Source organism: Saccostrea cucullata, unplaced genomic scaffold (assembly GCF_032062105.1).
Source record: "Saccostrea cucullata isolate Sc308-1 unplaced genomic scaffold, CSIRO_AGI_Scuc_v1 ctg17192, whole genome shotgun sequence".
In the NCBI taxonomy this organism is placed as follows: Eukaryota; Metazoa; Mollusca; class Bivalvia; order Ostreida; family Ostreidae; genus Saccostrea; species Saccostrea cuccullata.
The window spans coordinates 8,167-25,734 of NW_026925442.1; the positions used below are offsets into that span (position 1 = coordinate 8,167).

The following is a 17,568-nucleotide window of genomic DNA, read 5'->3' on the forward strand; positions in this document are numbered from 1 at the left end:
TATTTCTAAGTAATTTTATGCAACTGCTGTTTTTTTTTTTTTCACTTTCCCACCGATTATGATTAGGTAATTTTTTAAATACTGGATCATTGTCTTCAGTAGAAATTGAGATTGAGCTGAGTTCATAAATCTAATCATGAACTGTGATCCCACAAATATGATTAATCATTTATAAATACAAAATCTTAGCCGGAAGCCAAATCCACTAAAGATTCAAGATCAGGCTCTGAATATTTTGATTTTTACATCATTACTCTGTAATGTATATACTCGTATTAGAGCATAAGCATTTAGTATGAAATAAACAACTAAACCCCGATACTTTGGCAGTATTATAATGCTACACTAGTTGCTTGCCTTCTGAACCGCCAGGTACCTTTTCCACTAAAATCAAATCTAAGGATAAGATAAGAATTTGACATTAAAGTAAATAAAGTTTGATATTTGGTAAAGTGATATCATAATATATTCTTAGATGTATAAAAATATTTTAAACTAGTATTGTGTCTACTGTATGATCTATCGACTTTTTGAAAATGTTTTGTCTCTGTCGAAAACGTTAAGTAAGAAACTTCTTGTTTTCCCTTGGAACTCTACTTCCAGACACAGTAAAACAGAACTCAAGAAAACAGAGAAAATTTTTTAAATACTGGATCATTGTCTTCAGTAGAAATTGAGATTGAGCTGAGTTCATAAATCTAATCATGAACTGTGATCCCACAAATATGATTAATCATTTATAAATACAAAATCTTAGCCGGAAGCCAAATCCACTAAAGATTCAAGATCAGGCTCTGAATATTTTGATTTTTACATCATTACTCTGTAATGTATATACTCGTATTAGAGCATAAGCATTTAGTATGAAATAAACAACTAAACCCCGATATTTGGCAGTATTATAATGCTACACTAGTTGCTTGCCTTCTGAACCGCCAGGTACCTTTTCCACTAAAATCAAATCTAAGGATAAGATAAGAATTTGACATTAAAGTAAATAAAGTTTGATATTTGGTAAAGTAATATCATAATATATTCTTAGATGTATAAAAATATTTTAAACTAGTATTGTGTCTACTGTATGATCTATCGACTTTTTGAAAATGTTTTGTCTCTGTCGAAAACGTTAAGTAAGAAACTTCTTGTTTTCCCTTGGAACTCTACTTCCAGACACAGTAAAACAGAACTCAAGAAAACAGAGAAAGTAGTCGTGTAAATTTCAAATATTACACCTCAAAATTCTCCGCCGAAATATGGCTGAAATATTGTTGAATCAGCGTTAAAACATATTCTACATTCATTCAAAAACCACAGACAAGTCTGAGACTATTTGATTAACTGCCAATATTCTTGCATGGAGATTGAATATATAGCACAATTCAGATTCTTATGAAAGTTTTTGCATCATTTACGGAATAAATCAAAGATTTACATGACAATAAGTAGTAAAACTCGGAAAGTATTGAAAAATGATTGAACATGTACAATACACGTATCTCTTTAAAAAATTAAAGTATCTTCAGTGAAACCATTCATATCAACAGGAAAAAAGTCCAAATTTTTGTCACCTCAGACTTACTTTTTACAGGTATTTAAATCACTTGATCTTACAGCAACTCTACACAGAATATAAGTTGTCTGAACACAGAGAGCAAATACATGTAGGATCCACTTTGAATCCACTGGTAAGACAAATTTTTATATCTAGTTTTCCAATTACCATCAGCAGAGGATAAACGTAAAACTTTTTGAAACATGTAAATGTTTAATGATTTTTAATGTTATACCATCTTTCAAAACATACAAAAGCATAAAAATTTTACAAAAACTTCTATTCTTTAATTAATAATTGCGCATCAATATCAAAGATTTTTTTCTTTCTTATTCTACTAGAAATGGATCCTCTCGACAAAGCTCAAGTACTCCTTCTGTGTAATCTGTGTGAAAGAGCTGCATTACAGAGTCATTGTGAGCTTTGTAAAATTAGCATGTGTGAGGCCTGTGTTATGGAACACCTTTCTGATTCTTCCCGACAACACATTATAATACCATACAAAGATAAATCTCCTGCTACTAACTACCCAAAATGTCCACATCATTCCCAGAGGCATTGTAACTTTTACTGTTATGAATGTGACATTCCTGCCTGTTATACCTGCATATCTTCTGGCAAACATCACCAGCATAACATATCAGATATCATATGGGAAGTAAGTTCTAAAACAGAAGATATAAAAAGAGATTTGAATGAACTAGAAAATAACATATATTTCATTTATGAAGAAATTGCATCTGACATCAAGGCTAATAAAGTAAACTTAGAAAAACATTCCGAAAAACTGACAGCAGCTGTCACTAAACAAGGAGAGGTCTTGCACAGGGAAATTGACATCATTGTCAATAAACAGAAATCTGAAATTGATGATACCAAAACTAAACTCATGATTGCTCTAAATCAACAGGAAAAAGAAATAAAACAGAAGTTATCTGAACTTGATAAGAGCATTCTTAACCTTAAGAAAATACTAGAATCCTGTGATGTCTCCTTAACCTCTGCCTACAAATCAAGGAACGATGAATTCAGAATTTTACCTCCTAAAATTAATGTTTCGCTTCCAGAGTCCTCCTTTCCAAACATCAACATAGAAAAGATCCATCAAATGTTTGGTTCTTTGTCGACATTTTCAATTTCAAGAGAGGAACATGGCTACTTCTACCTTAAGAAGATACGAGAATATGCATCCCGTCCTCCAGTCAAAAATCTGCTCGATGAACCAGAACTCATAACTACCATAGAGACGGGGTATATACAAATCAGTGTTGCTTGTTTAAGTGATGAAGAAATCTGGACGCGAGGGAATGTTAATATCATGAAACTTTTCAATTTGCAGGGTGAACTCCTGAAGTCAATCCAAACGAGGTCTGGAAACAAACCACGTGACTTAGCAGTGACAAAGGATGGGGAGCTTGTTTATACTGACACTAATTCAAGAACTGTAAACATAGTGAAAAATAGTCAGATGCAGGAATTGATCAGACTGGAGAGGTGGAAGCCCTTCAATGTCTGCTTCAGCGCAAATGGTGATATTCTTGTCACCATGGACAATGATAAAACAGAACAATCAAGAGTCGTTCGTTACTCTGGCTCTACAGAGAAAACAATCATTCAGTTTGATAGTGAAGGAGTTCCTTTATATTCATATGATTGCCTTAAATACATGAGTGAGAACAGGAACCTAGATATCTGTGTAGCTGATAATGGAGCCAAAGCACTTGTGGTGGTTAATCAGGCAGGAAAACTCCGATTTAGATACACTGGTAATCCTTCTTCTACTACAAAACTATTTGAGCCTCTGGGCATCACGACAGACAGTCAGAGTCAGATCTTGACATCAGACGGCATCAACTTTTATATCCATATACTAGACCAAGATGGACAGTTCCTCCGTTACATTGAGAACTGTCATCTTAATCATCCGTTAGGTTTATGTGTAGACACTAGAGACAACCTTTTTGTGGTTGAATTGTTAAGTGGTAAAGTGAAAAAAATCAAATATTTACAAACAATTTGTAAATGAAATTTTTGCGACAGAAATACAATTGCTTTTGCCCTTGAAATTAAAAAAAATATATATGTTATAATGTAGCTGCATGCTTATATACAAAAACATTTAAAGAATTATCCATGTGTTAAAAATAAATAAGTGTATGTATTTTTTTTTCTTTTAAGTTAAGGAGAACACATAAAAATTTGTTATATTTGGTAAGATATTATCACTATATAACTCTATATAGACGTACCATCGATATTTGAAAAATTAGACCACCCGAAAAATATTGACCGTCAATATCTTTTGCTATTGACCAGTTAGGAATAATGCAAGGAGAATGTCCTCACTTTTTCTGTTAAATTCATTTGTTGGAAGATTTATAAAATGAGACATAATTAAACCATTGTGACTCCCCAAAACAAGGTGACGTCACATTTAATAGGTTCATCGTTTATTTCAAATATACAAAAGATATAACAAGCAAATTCAAAGAATTTTGATCCCCCGCTTTCGGTGTCTTTATGGGTGAGATGTCGTTTTTTTATGACATATTGTGTCAAATATGAACGCTTTATCATATGTCAATTAGAAATTATCACCAAAATTGATTTTTCAAAATATAAGATCAATCAAGAAGGTCAAGGTCAAGGGGTAAGAAATCATAGCATACTCTGAAATATCTTGTCACAGAAAATGCACATGTCAAATAATATTAAAGTCCTATCTCTCCTCAATCAACAGTTATAAGGATACTCCCGCATGGGGACATGGCGAAGATTATACTTTTCTCCTATGCAATTAAAATATATTGGTAAGCAAAATAGGGTCTTCTCACAAGAAATACGATTGTGAATTATGAAAGCCCTAGCACCGCCTGCTCAAAAGTTATGGATAAATTTTTGAAAGGTAGGTCAAACTCCAAGGTCAAAGGGTCAAAGTTAATGGTTTCTTAAGGTCTTGTCACATGTATACCCTATGTGAAGGATGAAAGCCCTAGCCTTTACCCTTCAAAACTAAGTTCTAGATTTGATTTTTAAAAAGTAGGTCAAACTCTAGGATCAAGGTCAAAGGGTCAAAGTATTTGGTATCTAATTTAAGGTCTTCCCATAGGAATTACATAAACGAAGTATGAAAGCCCTAGCCCTCACCCTTCAAAAGTTATGGCCAAGGTTAAAGTTTCTTCAGTACAGAAATCTCCAAAGTCAAAGTCAAAAGGTCAAAGTTGTTGGTATCCAATTGCCACAAAAAAGACATATATGGAATATGAAAGTCTTTTTATCTATGGTTTAAAAGTAATGGCAAAGGTAAAACAACAGGTCAAACTCCAAGGTCAAGGTCAAAGGGTCAAAGTTCTTGAAATCAGATGAAAGGTCTTGTCACAGGGTTTAAATATATGAAGTATGAAAGACCTAGTCTTAACTCTTCAAAATTAAGGTCTTGATTGGATTTTTGAAAAATAGATCAAACTGCAAAGTCAAAATCATAGGGTCAAAGTTCTTGGTATTCAATGAAAGGTCTTCTTATAAGAATTGCATATGCCCTAACCATTGAAAAGTTATGACCAAGGTTAAAGTTCTTTTCTTAAGTACGGAAATCTCCGATGTCAAAGTCATAAGGTCATAATTGCTGGTATCCAATGAAAGGTATCGCCACAAAAAATACATATGTGAAATATGAAAGCCCTAGTGTCTACTGTTCAAAAGTAATGGCCAACGAACAAAATTGAATTTTTTGTGTGAAAGTGGGTCAAACTCCAAGGTCAAAAGGTCTAACTTGGTGGTACCCAAAGAAAGGTCTTGTCACAAGAAAAACACATGTGAAATATGAAAGTCATAGCTCAACTGAATCAAAAAATATGGACAAGGTAAACGTTTTGAGACGAATTGACAGATTGACAGACGAACAGACTGACAGACGAACAGACGGAAAGACAATTTCGAATGAGATTTAATGTCCCATCGCTTTCCAATTTTTGGATAATAGGAATTGCAAGAACACATCAAATCTATTATCTGTGTCCTCGAGAATCATCGAGGACTACCTGAAAATAGTAGTAATTGAAAAAAACTGGAATTTTTTAACTTGAGTTTTCTTTTTTAACAACATCGATGATCAGTATCTGATATATGTGTTGGAGCACACCATCATGAACACTAAACCCCGTCCTCAAAACTTCATCTGTAATTCCGATAAACTACAGAAATTATAGTTAGGATAAAATAAACTTTTTTTAAAAGTAAACCGACCATTTTATCAACGTCTTGTTTTTTCATGCTTATTCATAAAAAAACTTAATTTTGTACTTAATATCATATAACTACACAGGTATTAACTGTGTTTTTTGGGGAAAATGATTATGTAAGCCCCCGTGTGGGGCAAAATGTCGTCCCTTAATGGAGGCTAACATAATCAATGTTGCCCCCTAAATATTAATGATATGATATTTTTAAGGCAAGCATTGGGATTTAGTTTTTCTACATTGAACTGAAAATGATGTAGACGGGGAATTTCCACATTTATACAAATAGTTCTGGAAAGGTACATTATTGATATATATATATATATATATATATATATATATATATATATATATATATACATTTTTGTATAAAATTTACATGTAAAATGTTTTCCTTTATATAATACAATTGAAAGCATACATATCTGTTTAGGAAATAAGCAACGTTTTTCAGTGAACAAGGCGTTATGAATAGCAAATGCTCTGCTGGCGTGAGGCGCGCTAAGTCACAATTGTTAGTTCCAAAGGAAGGTCATGTCAGAAATACACAAGTAAAATAAATATGAAAGTCCTTGGATTACCTGTTCAAAATCTATGGCCAAAGTAGAAAAAAATTATAAGTAGGTTAATCTCAAAGGTCAAGTTCAAAAATATTTAAACCCCTTGAAAGACCTTTCCAAGATGAATACATATAGGAAGAATGAGATGCCTGGCACCAATTATTCAAAATTTTATGCGTAGGTTAAAGTTTGGTACTTTTGTTAAAGTGGGTGAAACTCCAAAGTCAAAGAGACAAAAGTTGATGGTACCCAAAGAGATCTTGTCACAAGAAATACAGTGAAGTGTGCAAGTAATAGCCTGACCCAATCAAAAGAGATACGCTAGGTTAACGTTTTTGCGGACAAACAGACAGAAAGGCAACGGAAAAACGGACAGGGCACCCCCCAAATCTTCGATCAAGGGGCTATAAAAATAGTGCAAAATGTTTTTCTTTCCAAAAATGATTGTCTAATGACAAAATATTTGTGGCATTTTTCATAAGAAAAGATAATGTAAATACAGGCTACGAATTTAGTTCTTCATATGAGGTACATGGGATACAACGCTTTTCACCTGAATATTAATTATGAATTGTTACCGCTTATACAGACGTGAAGCGTCGTAATTCATGTCCTCATGAATTCTTAAAAATTAAATTCATCTCTTAAGTACATTTGTAACTGCTACGTTATTATTGTACGCAAGATACTCGAATGATCATATTTCATTCCGATTAAGCTCAATACACGAACTATCCTTCACGTAGACTATTCGACGACTACATGTTACAGTAACAATCACAATCTATAACGTAATATAATGGTTCTTTGAACATTCGTATATGCAATCTGAAGGGAAAAAAAAAACGGTGATCAATCTAAAAAAAAAACTATAGACAATAAAATATCTTATGACAGCATAAAACATGACCCTGGAAATATCAGGGTTAATCAGGTGCATAGGAGGAAGAAGCATCCCTTGTTGATCGGTCACACTCGCCGTCAGTCATATGGATTCTTTAACCCTTTCTCTTCCGGCGCATTTTACGTGATTTTGGAGGCCTTTTGACATGGCATTATTAAATTATTTCTAACTTTTTTATCCAAGGGGAAAACTAGGCATAATGCATACCATTTTGTAGGAATTTTCTTACAGATGATATTTTATGACTGTTTAGATACTCAGCCACTGACCTTATTAGTAAAAATTGAGGTCAAAGGTCAATTAAGTGCAAAATTTTATGGGATTTTTTGATACTTTTTCATCTTTAAGCTAAATATTAAGTATGATGCATGTTGAAATAGGAAATTTGGGATATACCCACAAAAGAGCATTATACTGTACTACATGAAACACATAAACTTTTTTTTCAATTCTGCATATAACTACTTAAAAGGGGTTGCTAAGCAACGCAGAATTCTTTAATTTTCGGGCAGAAATTTTCATTTTTTACTCATCCTAGACACATTTATGCATCCCAGCAGATATAAAAGTTAGATGTGAGGTCATAAAATTACAAGGGACATACAACAGATAAATTGCCTTAAAGTTTGACCTCATTAGAACTATTTTTAGGAGGTCAAAGGTCAAATAAGTGCAAAAGTTTCATCAATTTTTTTCAACACTTTTCAATATTCTTGCCATAATTTTACGCAATGGATGCTGAAATGGAAAATTCTGAATATACTCTCAAGAAGGGATTAGAACTGCAATATCCATGCATCATTTTAGTTCAAATATCTGTTTAATGACCTTTAAGTGGTTGCTAAGCAACATCATTTTAAAGTTTTTGGCTATATACATGTGTTATTTCACATTCTGGACACATTCTAGACACTTTTTGTATATTTCATCATATTGTTTGTAAGATATGGGCCATAAAGATAAAAGAACATTTTTGTATTAAAAATTGACCTTGACACTCTTGTTCTTCAGGGGGTCAAGGTCATATCAGTACAGAATTCTGCTTTAAACTGTAAGTAAATATCAATTTTGAAATGCTTCAAACATGGATAAATCATCTAATAGTTGACGTAATAAAAATGGCGAACGACAAAATTTGCAAGCAAAGAATCCTGGTCTGCTTCTTACAAAGCCCTAGCAAAACATGTATACTATCTTTTTGTTAAACAAGAAATCCATTCTCTTGATGCCATTAAAAATAATCTTTATTTTCATGGATTTAATCAAACAAGAAAAAAAAACTAAATGATTTCATTACAAGATTTTTCTGGTATAGCAGAGCTTAAGGGATACAATAAAGACTTGACATGTTATCTTGGAGGGAAATAATAATAATAATAGATAGCATTGGCAGTATTTAACGCAAAACTGTTTAGTCAATAAGTTGAAAATTTGACGCTTATATCCAAATATACAAATCCAGAAATATTGCAAGATGAATTCCAAATCAGACTGAAATCTTCAACAAAATGTTGAAGAGCACTTTTACTTTGTGTCCACCATTCTTTTATCAACTGTCATTTCTCTGTAAGACTGGAGTAAATTCTTTGACTTGTCCAAGACATTATTAATTGCTGTCAAGTACAAGTAATCAGCTTCTATCCTGTAAAAGATTTAAGTATTTTGAAACAGATACATGTCATTATGTATATAAATTTATATTTATAAATAAAATTAAGAATGCTAAAATTACTACATTTATTTGATTTTCCTTTTAAAATTAAAATTGTATTTATTATGTGATCCAAGTAGTTAAATGATATTGTTAAGTCAATGTATCAGGACTGATAATTCAATAACCTTGTAGTAAACCATCATGGTAAAATTACTGAACTAAAACAAATAGCATATATGGCAATCTGACTAAAGCCAGACCTCTGTTTACGCTATCGCAACATGTAAAAAAAAATCTGGCATTAGATTGCTATGAAAGCCAGGAAGGGACACGTAAATTTACGAATTACACAATCCGATCTTAAGGATTACTAATTCGCCCCCTTGATTCATAATTTCAGATCTCGAATTACATACCGGTAATTTGTTTTCACAGATTGATAATTCAACATCTCGATTTGTTACAACATCAGTCTTATGATTTTAGAAATCTGTGCTCTTGAATTTCATTACATATATGTACAGATACATCCAACCATTTTAATCAATAAGTGCGTTCTATTTAATTTGTTTCAGCAACCGGTCGTTTCCAACCTCTTTCATAACTAATTCAACGTATATTTATTTTAGAAATAATATGTTTTACGGTGTGACCGTTGAGGCGAGCGCAGTTGTACCATCAAAACACTTGAAAAATTGATCAGCCACTTCAAACATCAAGTCGCACGAGACGTCTCGACTAGCTGTGACGTCACACGACGTCACGGAGCTCGTCGGAGCTTACGGAAACGGCCGAGCGTCTGGTTTAAACTATAGACCTAGCACAATTTTGGTCGAAAAACATTGCAGAGTTATTTCTTGTTTCTTTGAAAGATTTCTACAAACTGAAAGCTTTTTATGCTTTACGTTATTGTTTATTTATTTATCTATTTCACGGAAGCAACCGACATGACTTCGTCAAAATTCGTAAGTTTCCGGTGACGTCATTTATATCATTTCCGAAGGGCAAGGTGAAAGCCGGTGTTGTGGCATGGGGGTATTTTTTTGAATAAGGCAAGGCAAAATCATTTCGTTAAGATTTCGGTAAGAAACAATGTTCCTTTATTTTTTTTAACTATTTTTGATTTATTTGCGCAAAGGACATTGGGTAGTGCAGGAATTCTGGGAATGTTGCACAGAGAAATTTGGCTGACGTATGTACAGATTTCAATCCGAATTTCCTCTGTTCTTACACGTTAGTCTATTGAGCTCGCTTCGCGAGCGTCGCTTCGCGACGCTCGCTGCGCTCGCTATTATGATTACACAGGACCCATATTCACTTTTACTATCTAGGACTTTCAATTATTCTAATATACAAGTAACACAAAAACCTCTAAGTTTTTTTGTTGTACGTACAAATATCAGTACTAGCACATGGATTTGAAAATGTTCATGTATTTTTCTCATTTTGGACCGTAATATGTAATAAAAGTTAGGATGTAAAATACTACAATATTCTATTTTTTAAACATGTATTACCATATCCGATATGTACAGATAAATAATTTAAACGAAATCATGGGAAGGGTTTACATTCCGAGGGAATGAATCATTTAAACTAAGAGAATGAATTATACAATCTGAGATAACGGATTGTGTAATTTGAAGGAACGAATTGATAATCTGTGAGAATGAATTGGCAATTTGTTATAACAGATTGTCAATCCGAGAGAACGGATTGTATAAATCAAGAACTCGGTTTACTTTTATAAATTTTAAAAAATTCTATGTCCCTTCATGGCTTTCATAGATTTCATACCTGCATGACTGCCAGGGTTGTAAAAAGAAAGGAGACAATAAACTGCAATGTTACTTCAAGGCAAAATTCCTGGGGCAAGGCTGTTCGTGAGCATGGGAGTGTTGATAAACTATCCAGTGAGTTTGACCACCCATGTATATGATGTACCATAATTGGAAAGTGTCTGAAAAATTGAGAAAATGGAAATGCTAACCACATACTTTATGCAGATTGGAAATACAACAGCAGTCTATAAAAACAGCTTGTTCCATATCTCGGCATTCATTCAGATAGATATTACATGTTTAGATAATGTGTCTGTATGAATAATCAAGCATCATAAGTATTATGTGTTTAAAACACTTATTTTTCAAAATATAAAATCAAATGTTTATAAACTTGTATAAATGCGATATCATGAGACTTTAATTTTTGAAATTTTAGAAATACAGAAATTTTCAATACCAAAACAAAAATTTACCTGTTCATTGGTGTCCTTACATATTAATTGACCTTCGTAGTTCATGGTGGGCTTAGAAAGTGGGTATTCACAGATGAAAGTATTGTTGCATATGGTGAAAGCACCCTAAAATTTCAATGTGAAAGTTGTACATGTACACACTGCACTGGTACATAGATACTGAAAACAACTATCCATTATTATGACAACTTTGATTTTACTTTGAGTGATTGTCAAAAGCATCAAAGTTAAAAAAAACAATGCAAAATTGGCTGAACGATACGAAACACGCACACTGAAACATAAAGATCTAGTACATGTGTATATTTAGTTTCCTTTTGAACGTGAACTAATGCGTTTTAAACTTAAACTTTTCAGTCAATATACACGTATTCTCACCTGCTAATACCAAAGGCATGTCCGTATTATTTGATTCATTGATGTGAGGATCTTCGTCGTGAAATAATCATGAAAGTTGACGTTCAGATTTCGGATCATCATGTTTTTGTTTACAGCTATCACAGCGGAAACACGTGTTTATTTCAATTCGTATTGATCAACTCATACAGTGATGAGTCGTATCTATTTATAAATACGAGTTTTTGTATTGTTAAATATAGATCTAATTAAATTATAACAAGATACAACAATACAACAATATTAAAAATCTGATTGATTTTTTTTAGTAAAGATCGACGTTTTGGAAATCTACAATTTTTATCAATATTGTATAATTATCACTTCATGAAAAATACATCATTAGGGCCTACATGTAGATGAATAAATCAACATTCACTGAACACAAAAGGCAGAACGAAAGTATAATTTGTTTTTTGAAATCTATTTTTTTTTTGTATTATGCATTTATTTCAGTAAAAATATATTTAAATGGTCAAAAAAGTCTTATAAAAGAATTTGCTGTTTCGAGTAAGACGCAACAATATCGACCTTGACGTTACATGTAAATATTGACCGATTTTTCCATAAAAACTATGCGAAGGTCTCAAATTCAAATTATCGTAATTAAGAAAATACTGAGCATAAGAAGGCCTATAAGGGCTTGTTGGAAAGGAAATTTCCTCTACTTTTACCAGCTTTATTTTGTTTTCCCTATTTCAACACAGAAATAAACGTAAAACTGAGCTTTGTTTAAATATTACGAATAAAATCGAGAGAAAAAACACATAAGTGCAAGAAAATTCTTGTTTTTAAAATATACCTTAAAGTAATAACAATAATTTTTACATATCTTAAAAGTAGAGAAAATATGCTTTAAGAATATACCATGCTTTCTTATAAAGTTAATCAGGAAAAAAATTGTCAATCGTCTGGAAAATCGGCAATCGCTTTGGAAAATTACGCCATTTTCAAAAAGTCTCGTTTGTCTTTACAACGTAAAATCGATTAAATACCGGCAATCAAGATATAATCTTTTTAGATATTTTAAAAGCAGAGAAAATTTCCAAAAAGATGATATATAGCTTATATACCTTCATGCTACCACAAAATAGATACGGCGATCTTATTTTCGCGAAGTCGTGTTTTAACGCGCCACCGGTCAATTTGACCGGTACGGAAGTGAAGGGGTTAAGGATACATTTCTTTTTTAAATCTCGTATGGAACAAATTAAAGCCTTACCTTCAGTATGAAACAATTCAGTCAAAATATGATACAAGAATATGTTTTAAGTTTAAATAATCCCAAGGAATATACATTTTTAAAAGGAAAAAAATAATGCATTCTGATTAAAATATTTTATTGGTTTGCAAGTTCAAAGTGTAAGAAACAATCGAATGTTTTGCAGCGTCATTGTTGGAATTCAGTTATAATTAGTTCGCAAACTTTTTGATCACCTCTCATACATGTTATTACAGCAAATCACAGTCCCTAATTTTGATCTCTTTTTATCTTCTTTAGGTCGGTGACATAGGTATTTAAATCACAAGACCTGGTAAACAGATAAACATTTACAATAAGACAAGGAAGTAAATAGAAATGTACTGGATTCTCGAGGTAGTTTTGTTGGATGTTGAGGTGAGACAAGATTATATTTACGATTTAACACGTTATAAGACTTTTTCAGATGTCATTAATGATCTCAAGTCTAGCATTAAAAGTATTTTAGCTGAAATGCATGAAAGGGCCACTTTAGATCATACTGACTACATAAATTGTTTTGACTGTTTTAAGTGTTAACATTTTCTTCCTGAATGTTTTTCGAGCATAAGGAAAGTTTACATGGCATTTTAAACAGCCAACTTGTGCCAATATTCACCAATATAAGTTCAATAACTCCTTTATTATATAGCTAAAACATCTTCTAATTAGATAATATTAATTTTTTAAATAAAATAAATCAGATTTAATTAGATTTGTCTAATTCTAGTTTTTACAGTTCAAGTGTTCAATATCAGCATCTGTGTTAACAAGTGTTCACTTTTATGTCATCCTGGTCTTCCTGTCTTGCATTGATTTTCTTACTAAGCCATTTAAAAAAATCGTTTCAGGCTTCACAAAAATTGTCAATAAAATCAGTTTTTTGTGAAAAGAAAAATTTTCCAAAATACCCAGAATAAAACAAGAAAAACTACATCATAGTTGTTAAATTTTATCAAATAATAATTTGTAAGATAACAAGAAATCCAACATATTCAACAAATGTAACAAGAAAACGATGATAAATATCACAGATATCAACTATTAAACAAACATCTGAACCTGAATATTTGAATCATGTAAAATTTAAGATATCACATATCTATGCCAAAAAGAAATTATCATGTTGTAGAAGTACTTTTTTCCACTTTTTGGTATTAATTTACGCTATGTACGTAGTCATAAATTTTCCCCGGAAATTTGTCCGAGCGGACTTAATATAAATGTAAGGCATATAGTGACAGTTTAAGAAATCCGCGTAATTTTCTACCCGCGGATCAAACTGAAGTTGAGATTCCGATGCAGGAGCTTGCCTTTACCCGCTTTTCTCAAGGCTATTTTTTGGCGTCTAATGTTCTGTTTGACGGGGAAAATTCCTTGTCTCTGACACTGTAGTCCTTGTCATGGTCTTTGAGATACCTATCTACACTGCATTTCATCGATTGTAGGGAGCCAGGCTCGTATTCATTCTCAACTTTCTTACGAATTTAAATATAAAAAAATCACAATAAAACGTCCAATTTCTTAGGTGGGATGTCTTCAATTAGAAGAAATTCTCCGTTCCCGTACAGACACTCGGTAAAAACTTCCAGGTCTCTTCTGGTTACTTTCACCGTGTTATCTTTCTTCTGTACGTCAATAAATTATTGAATTTTGTCCTTTGAGTTCTATACAGATTTTAAGTCGAAATCAGTCAAATGCGCTACTTCTTGCTCCGATAAAATTTCAAACATTCCTTCAACGGTTTTTGTATCCGGGTCGTCAACCAGACTACCATTAACCATTTTTATTGTTTACACCGAGGCGGTGCGTTTGTTATTGAACGCTAGCATTCGGAATGTTTCGGGACATACTCGATTACGTAATGCAAACTCAGCGTTTAATAAAACGTCAAGATATTGAACACTAACATTCTCTAGATTTTTGTTAGTATTTTATTAGAGGATTTTATTGAAGGATTTTAGCGTTCAATATCTTGACGTTTTATTGAAAGTTGAGTTTGCATTACGTATCGAGAAATTTTATCGGAGCAAGAAATAGGCGGATGTAATTGATTTTGACTTAAAATCAGTTGAGAACTCAAAGGACAAAAAAATTCAATTACTTATTGACGTACAGAAGAAAGATAACACGGTGAAAACAACCAGAAGAGACCTGAAAGTTTATACCGAGTGTCTGTACGGGAACGGAGATTTTCGTCTAATTGAAGACATCCCACCTAAGAAATTGGACGTTTTATTGTGAAATTTTTACATTGACATCATTCTCAAGAAAGATGGGAATGAATACGAGCCTGGCTCCCTACAATCAATGAAGTGCAGTATAGATAGGTATCTCAAAGACCATGACAAGGACTAAAGTGTCAGGGACAGGAAATTTTCCCCGTCAAACAGAACATTAGACGCCAAAAAATAGCCTTGAGAAAAGCGGGTAAAGGCAAGCTCGTGCATTTGTACAGCCAACTCGTGCCAATATTCACCAATATAAGTTCAATAACCCTATATTAAAGTCCTTGTTGGAAAAAATTTCTCTGATTCAACCAGAAGACACAATGTTGTACCATACAAACACAGAACTCCAACCCCTTACTACCCAAAATGATACTTAAATCATGTGATCTAAGACTCCTTTTTTTCTTTTAACTACAGGTCCATTGACCAAAACCCTTGTAATGGATCCCCTGGATAGAGCTCAAGTACTCCTCCTTTGTGACCTGTGTCAGAGAGCTGCATTACAGAGTCATTGTGAACTTTGTCAGATTAACTTATGTAAGGCCTGCGTAGGGGAGCATCTCTCTGATTCATCTATAAGACACAATGTTGTTCCATACAAACACAGAACTTCTACTCCTAACGTTAACTACCCAAAATGTCCAAACCACACCCAGAAACATTGTGAACTTTACTGTGAGAAATGTGATATTTGTGTCTGTTCTACCTGTATATCCTCTGATAAACATCATGGGCATACATTAACAGATATATTACAGAAACCAAACTTCAGTAGAGAAATTTTAAACAAGGATTTGAAAGAACTAGAAAAAATAATACACCCAACTTATGAAGAAATTGCAACAGAAATAAACTCTAAAAAAGTCAACGTGGAAAGACATTACAAGAAGCTGACAACAGCTGTTACCAAACAAGGAGAATACTGGCACAGAGAAATTAACGTCACTGTCAACAAACAGAAATCTGAAATTGAAGAGATGAAAACTAAACACCTGGCTGCTCTTAATAAACATGAAAATGAAATCAAACAGATTACTTCTGATGTCAAACAGAGTATTCTTGACTTGAAGAAAATACTGGACTCAAATGATGTCTCCATAATCTCCGTGTACAAATCCATGAATACAGAATTTAGACGATTACCTGCTAAACTCAATGTTTCGTTACCAAGTTTTTCGCCTCATCAGATCAACACAGAACAGCTCCATCAAATGTTTGGTTCTCTATCAGCATTATCTATTTCAACAGAAGAACATGGCTACACAATGAAAACACCAGAAGCTGTATCCTGTCCTCCAGTCAAACATCTGCTTGATGAACCGGAGATCATCAACACCTTTGACACTGGGTATACACCGCTATACAGTGTTAGCTGTCTCAATAATGAAGAAATCTGGACATGTGGGTATGACAAAATAATGAAACTCTACAACCTCCAGGGCAAACTACTTAAGTCAATCCAAACCAAGTCTGGGAACATGCCATATGACATAGCAGTGACAAGGAGTGGACAGCTAGTTTATACTGACCCTGGTTTAAGAACTGTAAACATATTGAAGATTGACCAGCTACAGGAAGTGGTCAGGCTACAGGGGTGGAGACCTTACAATGTCTGTATTACCTCCTCTGGTCACCTCCTGATTATCATGGACAGTGATAATGATAAACAATCAAAAATCGTCCGTTACTCAGGCTTCACAGAGAAACAAACCATTCAGTTTGATAGTGAAGGTAAACCTCTGTATTCATCTCACCTCCTTAAATACATCAGTGAGAACAGGAACCTGGATATCTGTGTGGCTGACAGTGGTGCCAAAACATTAGTGGTGGTTAATCAGGAGGGAAAACTCCGATTTAGGTACACTGGTCATCCTTCTACTGACAAGGGATCATTTGGTCCATGGGGCATCACAACAGACAGCCAAAGTCAGATCCTGACAGCAGACAGTGACAACCACTGTATCCACATCCTAGATCAGGATGGACAGTTCCTCCGTTTCATTGAAAACTGTGATCTACAGCGTCCGATTTTATGTGTAGACACAAGGGATAACCTCATTGTAGCTGAGTACTACAGCGGTAAAGTGAAGAAAATCAAATACATGAAACAATGTTTTAATGATGATGATACCATGGATACATTTGTGATTGGTGTTTTATCCAGTAGCCAATCTTACACAATATAGTATTTGATTAAAGTTCTAATATAGTGTTTGTGCCAGTAATAATTAGGTATAAAATATTTTTAATAATAATTTTTCGTATCATTATTCTAACCAAAGTTGAAATGACTGCTCTGTAGCAACCCTTGCCGCTTTTCAACCACTAATGCTAAATCGGTTATCTTAAGCCTCTACAATAGGTGATTTTTTGTCCATCAATACGGGAAATTCTGCCGGTTGCTCTGGAATTTTCTTTGGCCCGGTTTTCTTGGTAACCATGACTGAAAACATTCTTCACTTTTCATACATTGTTTTAGAGTTCAAACCAAATCTATGATTGGAAAATCATCAAATTCTGAGAACCCTCATATTCT

The 17,568-nt window shown here is 33.3% G+C and overlaps 1 protein-coding gene across 1 annotated transcript; it reads left to right on the forward strand.

Moving 5' to 3' along the window:
* Positions 1-1,898: 1,898 nt before the first annotated feature.
* On the forward strand, positions 1,899-17,218 carry LOC134268845 (uncharacterized). Its single transcript, XM_062751086.1, has 3 exons — positions 1,899-3,539; positions 10,721-10,724; positions 16,314-17,218. The coding sequence occupies exons 1-3, from the start codon at positions 1,989-1,991 to the stop codon at positions 17,216-17,218; spliced, it is 2,460 nt and encodes an 819-aa protein (XP_062607070.1). The 5' UTR covers positions 1,899-1,988.
* The last annotated feature ends 350 nt before the right edge of the window (positions 17,219-17,568 follow it).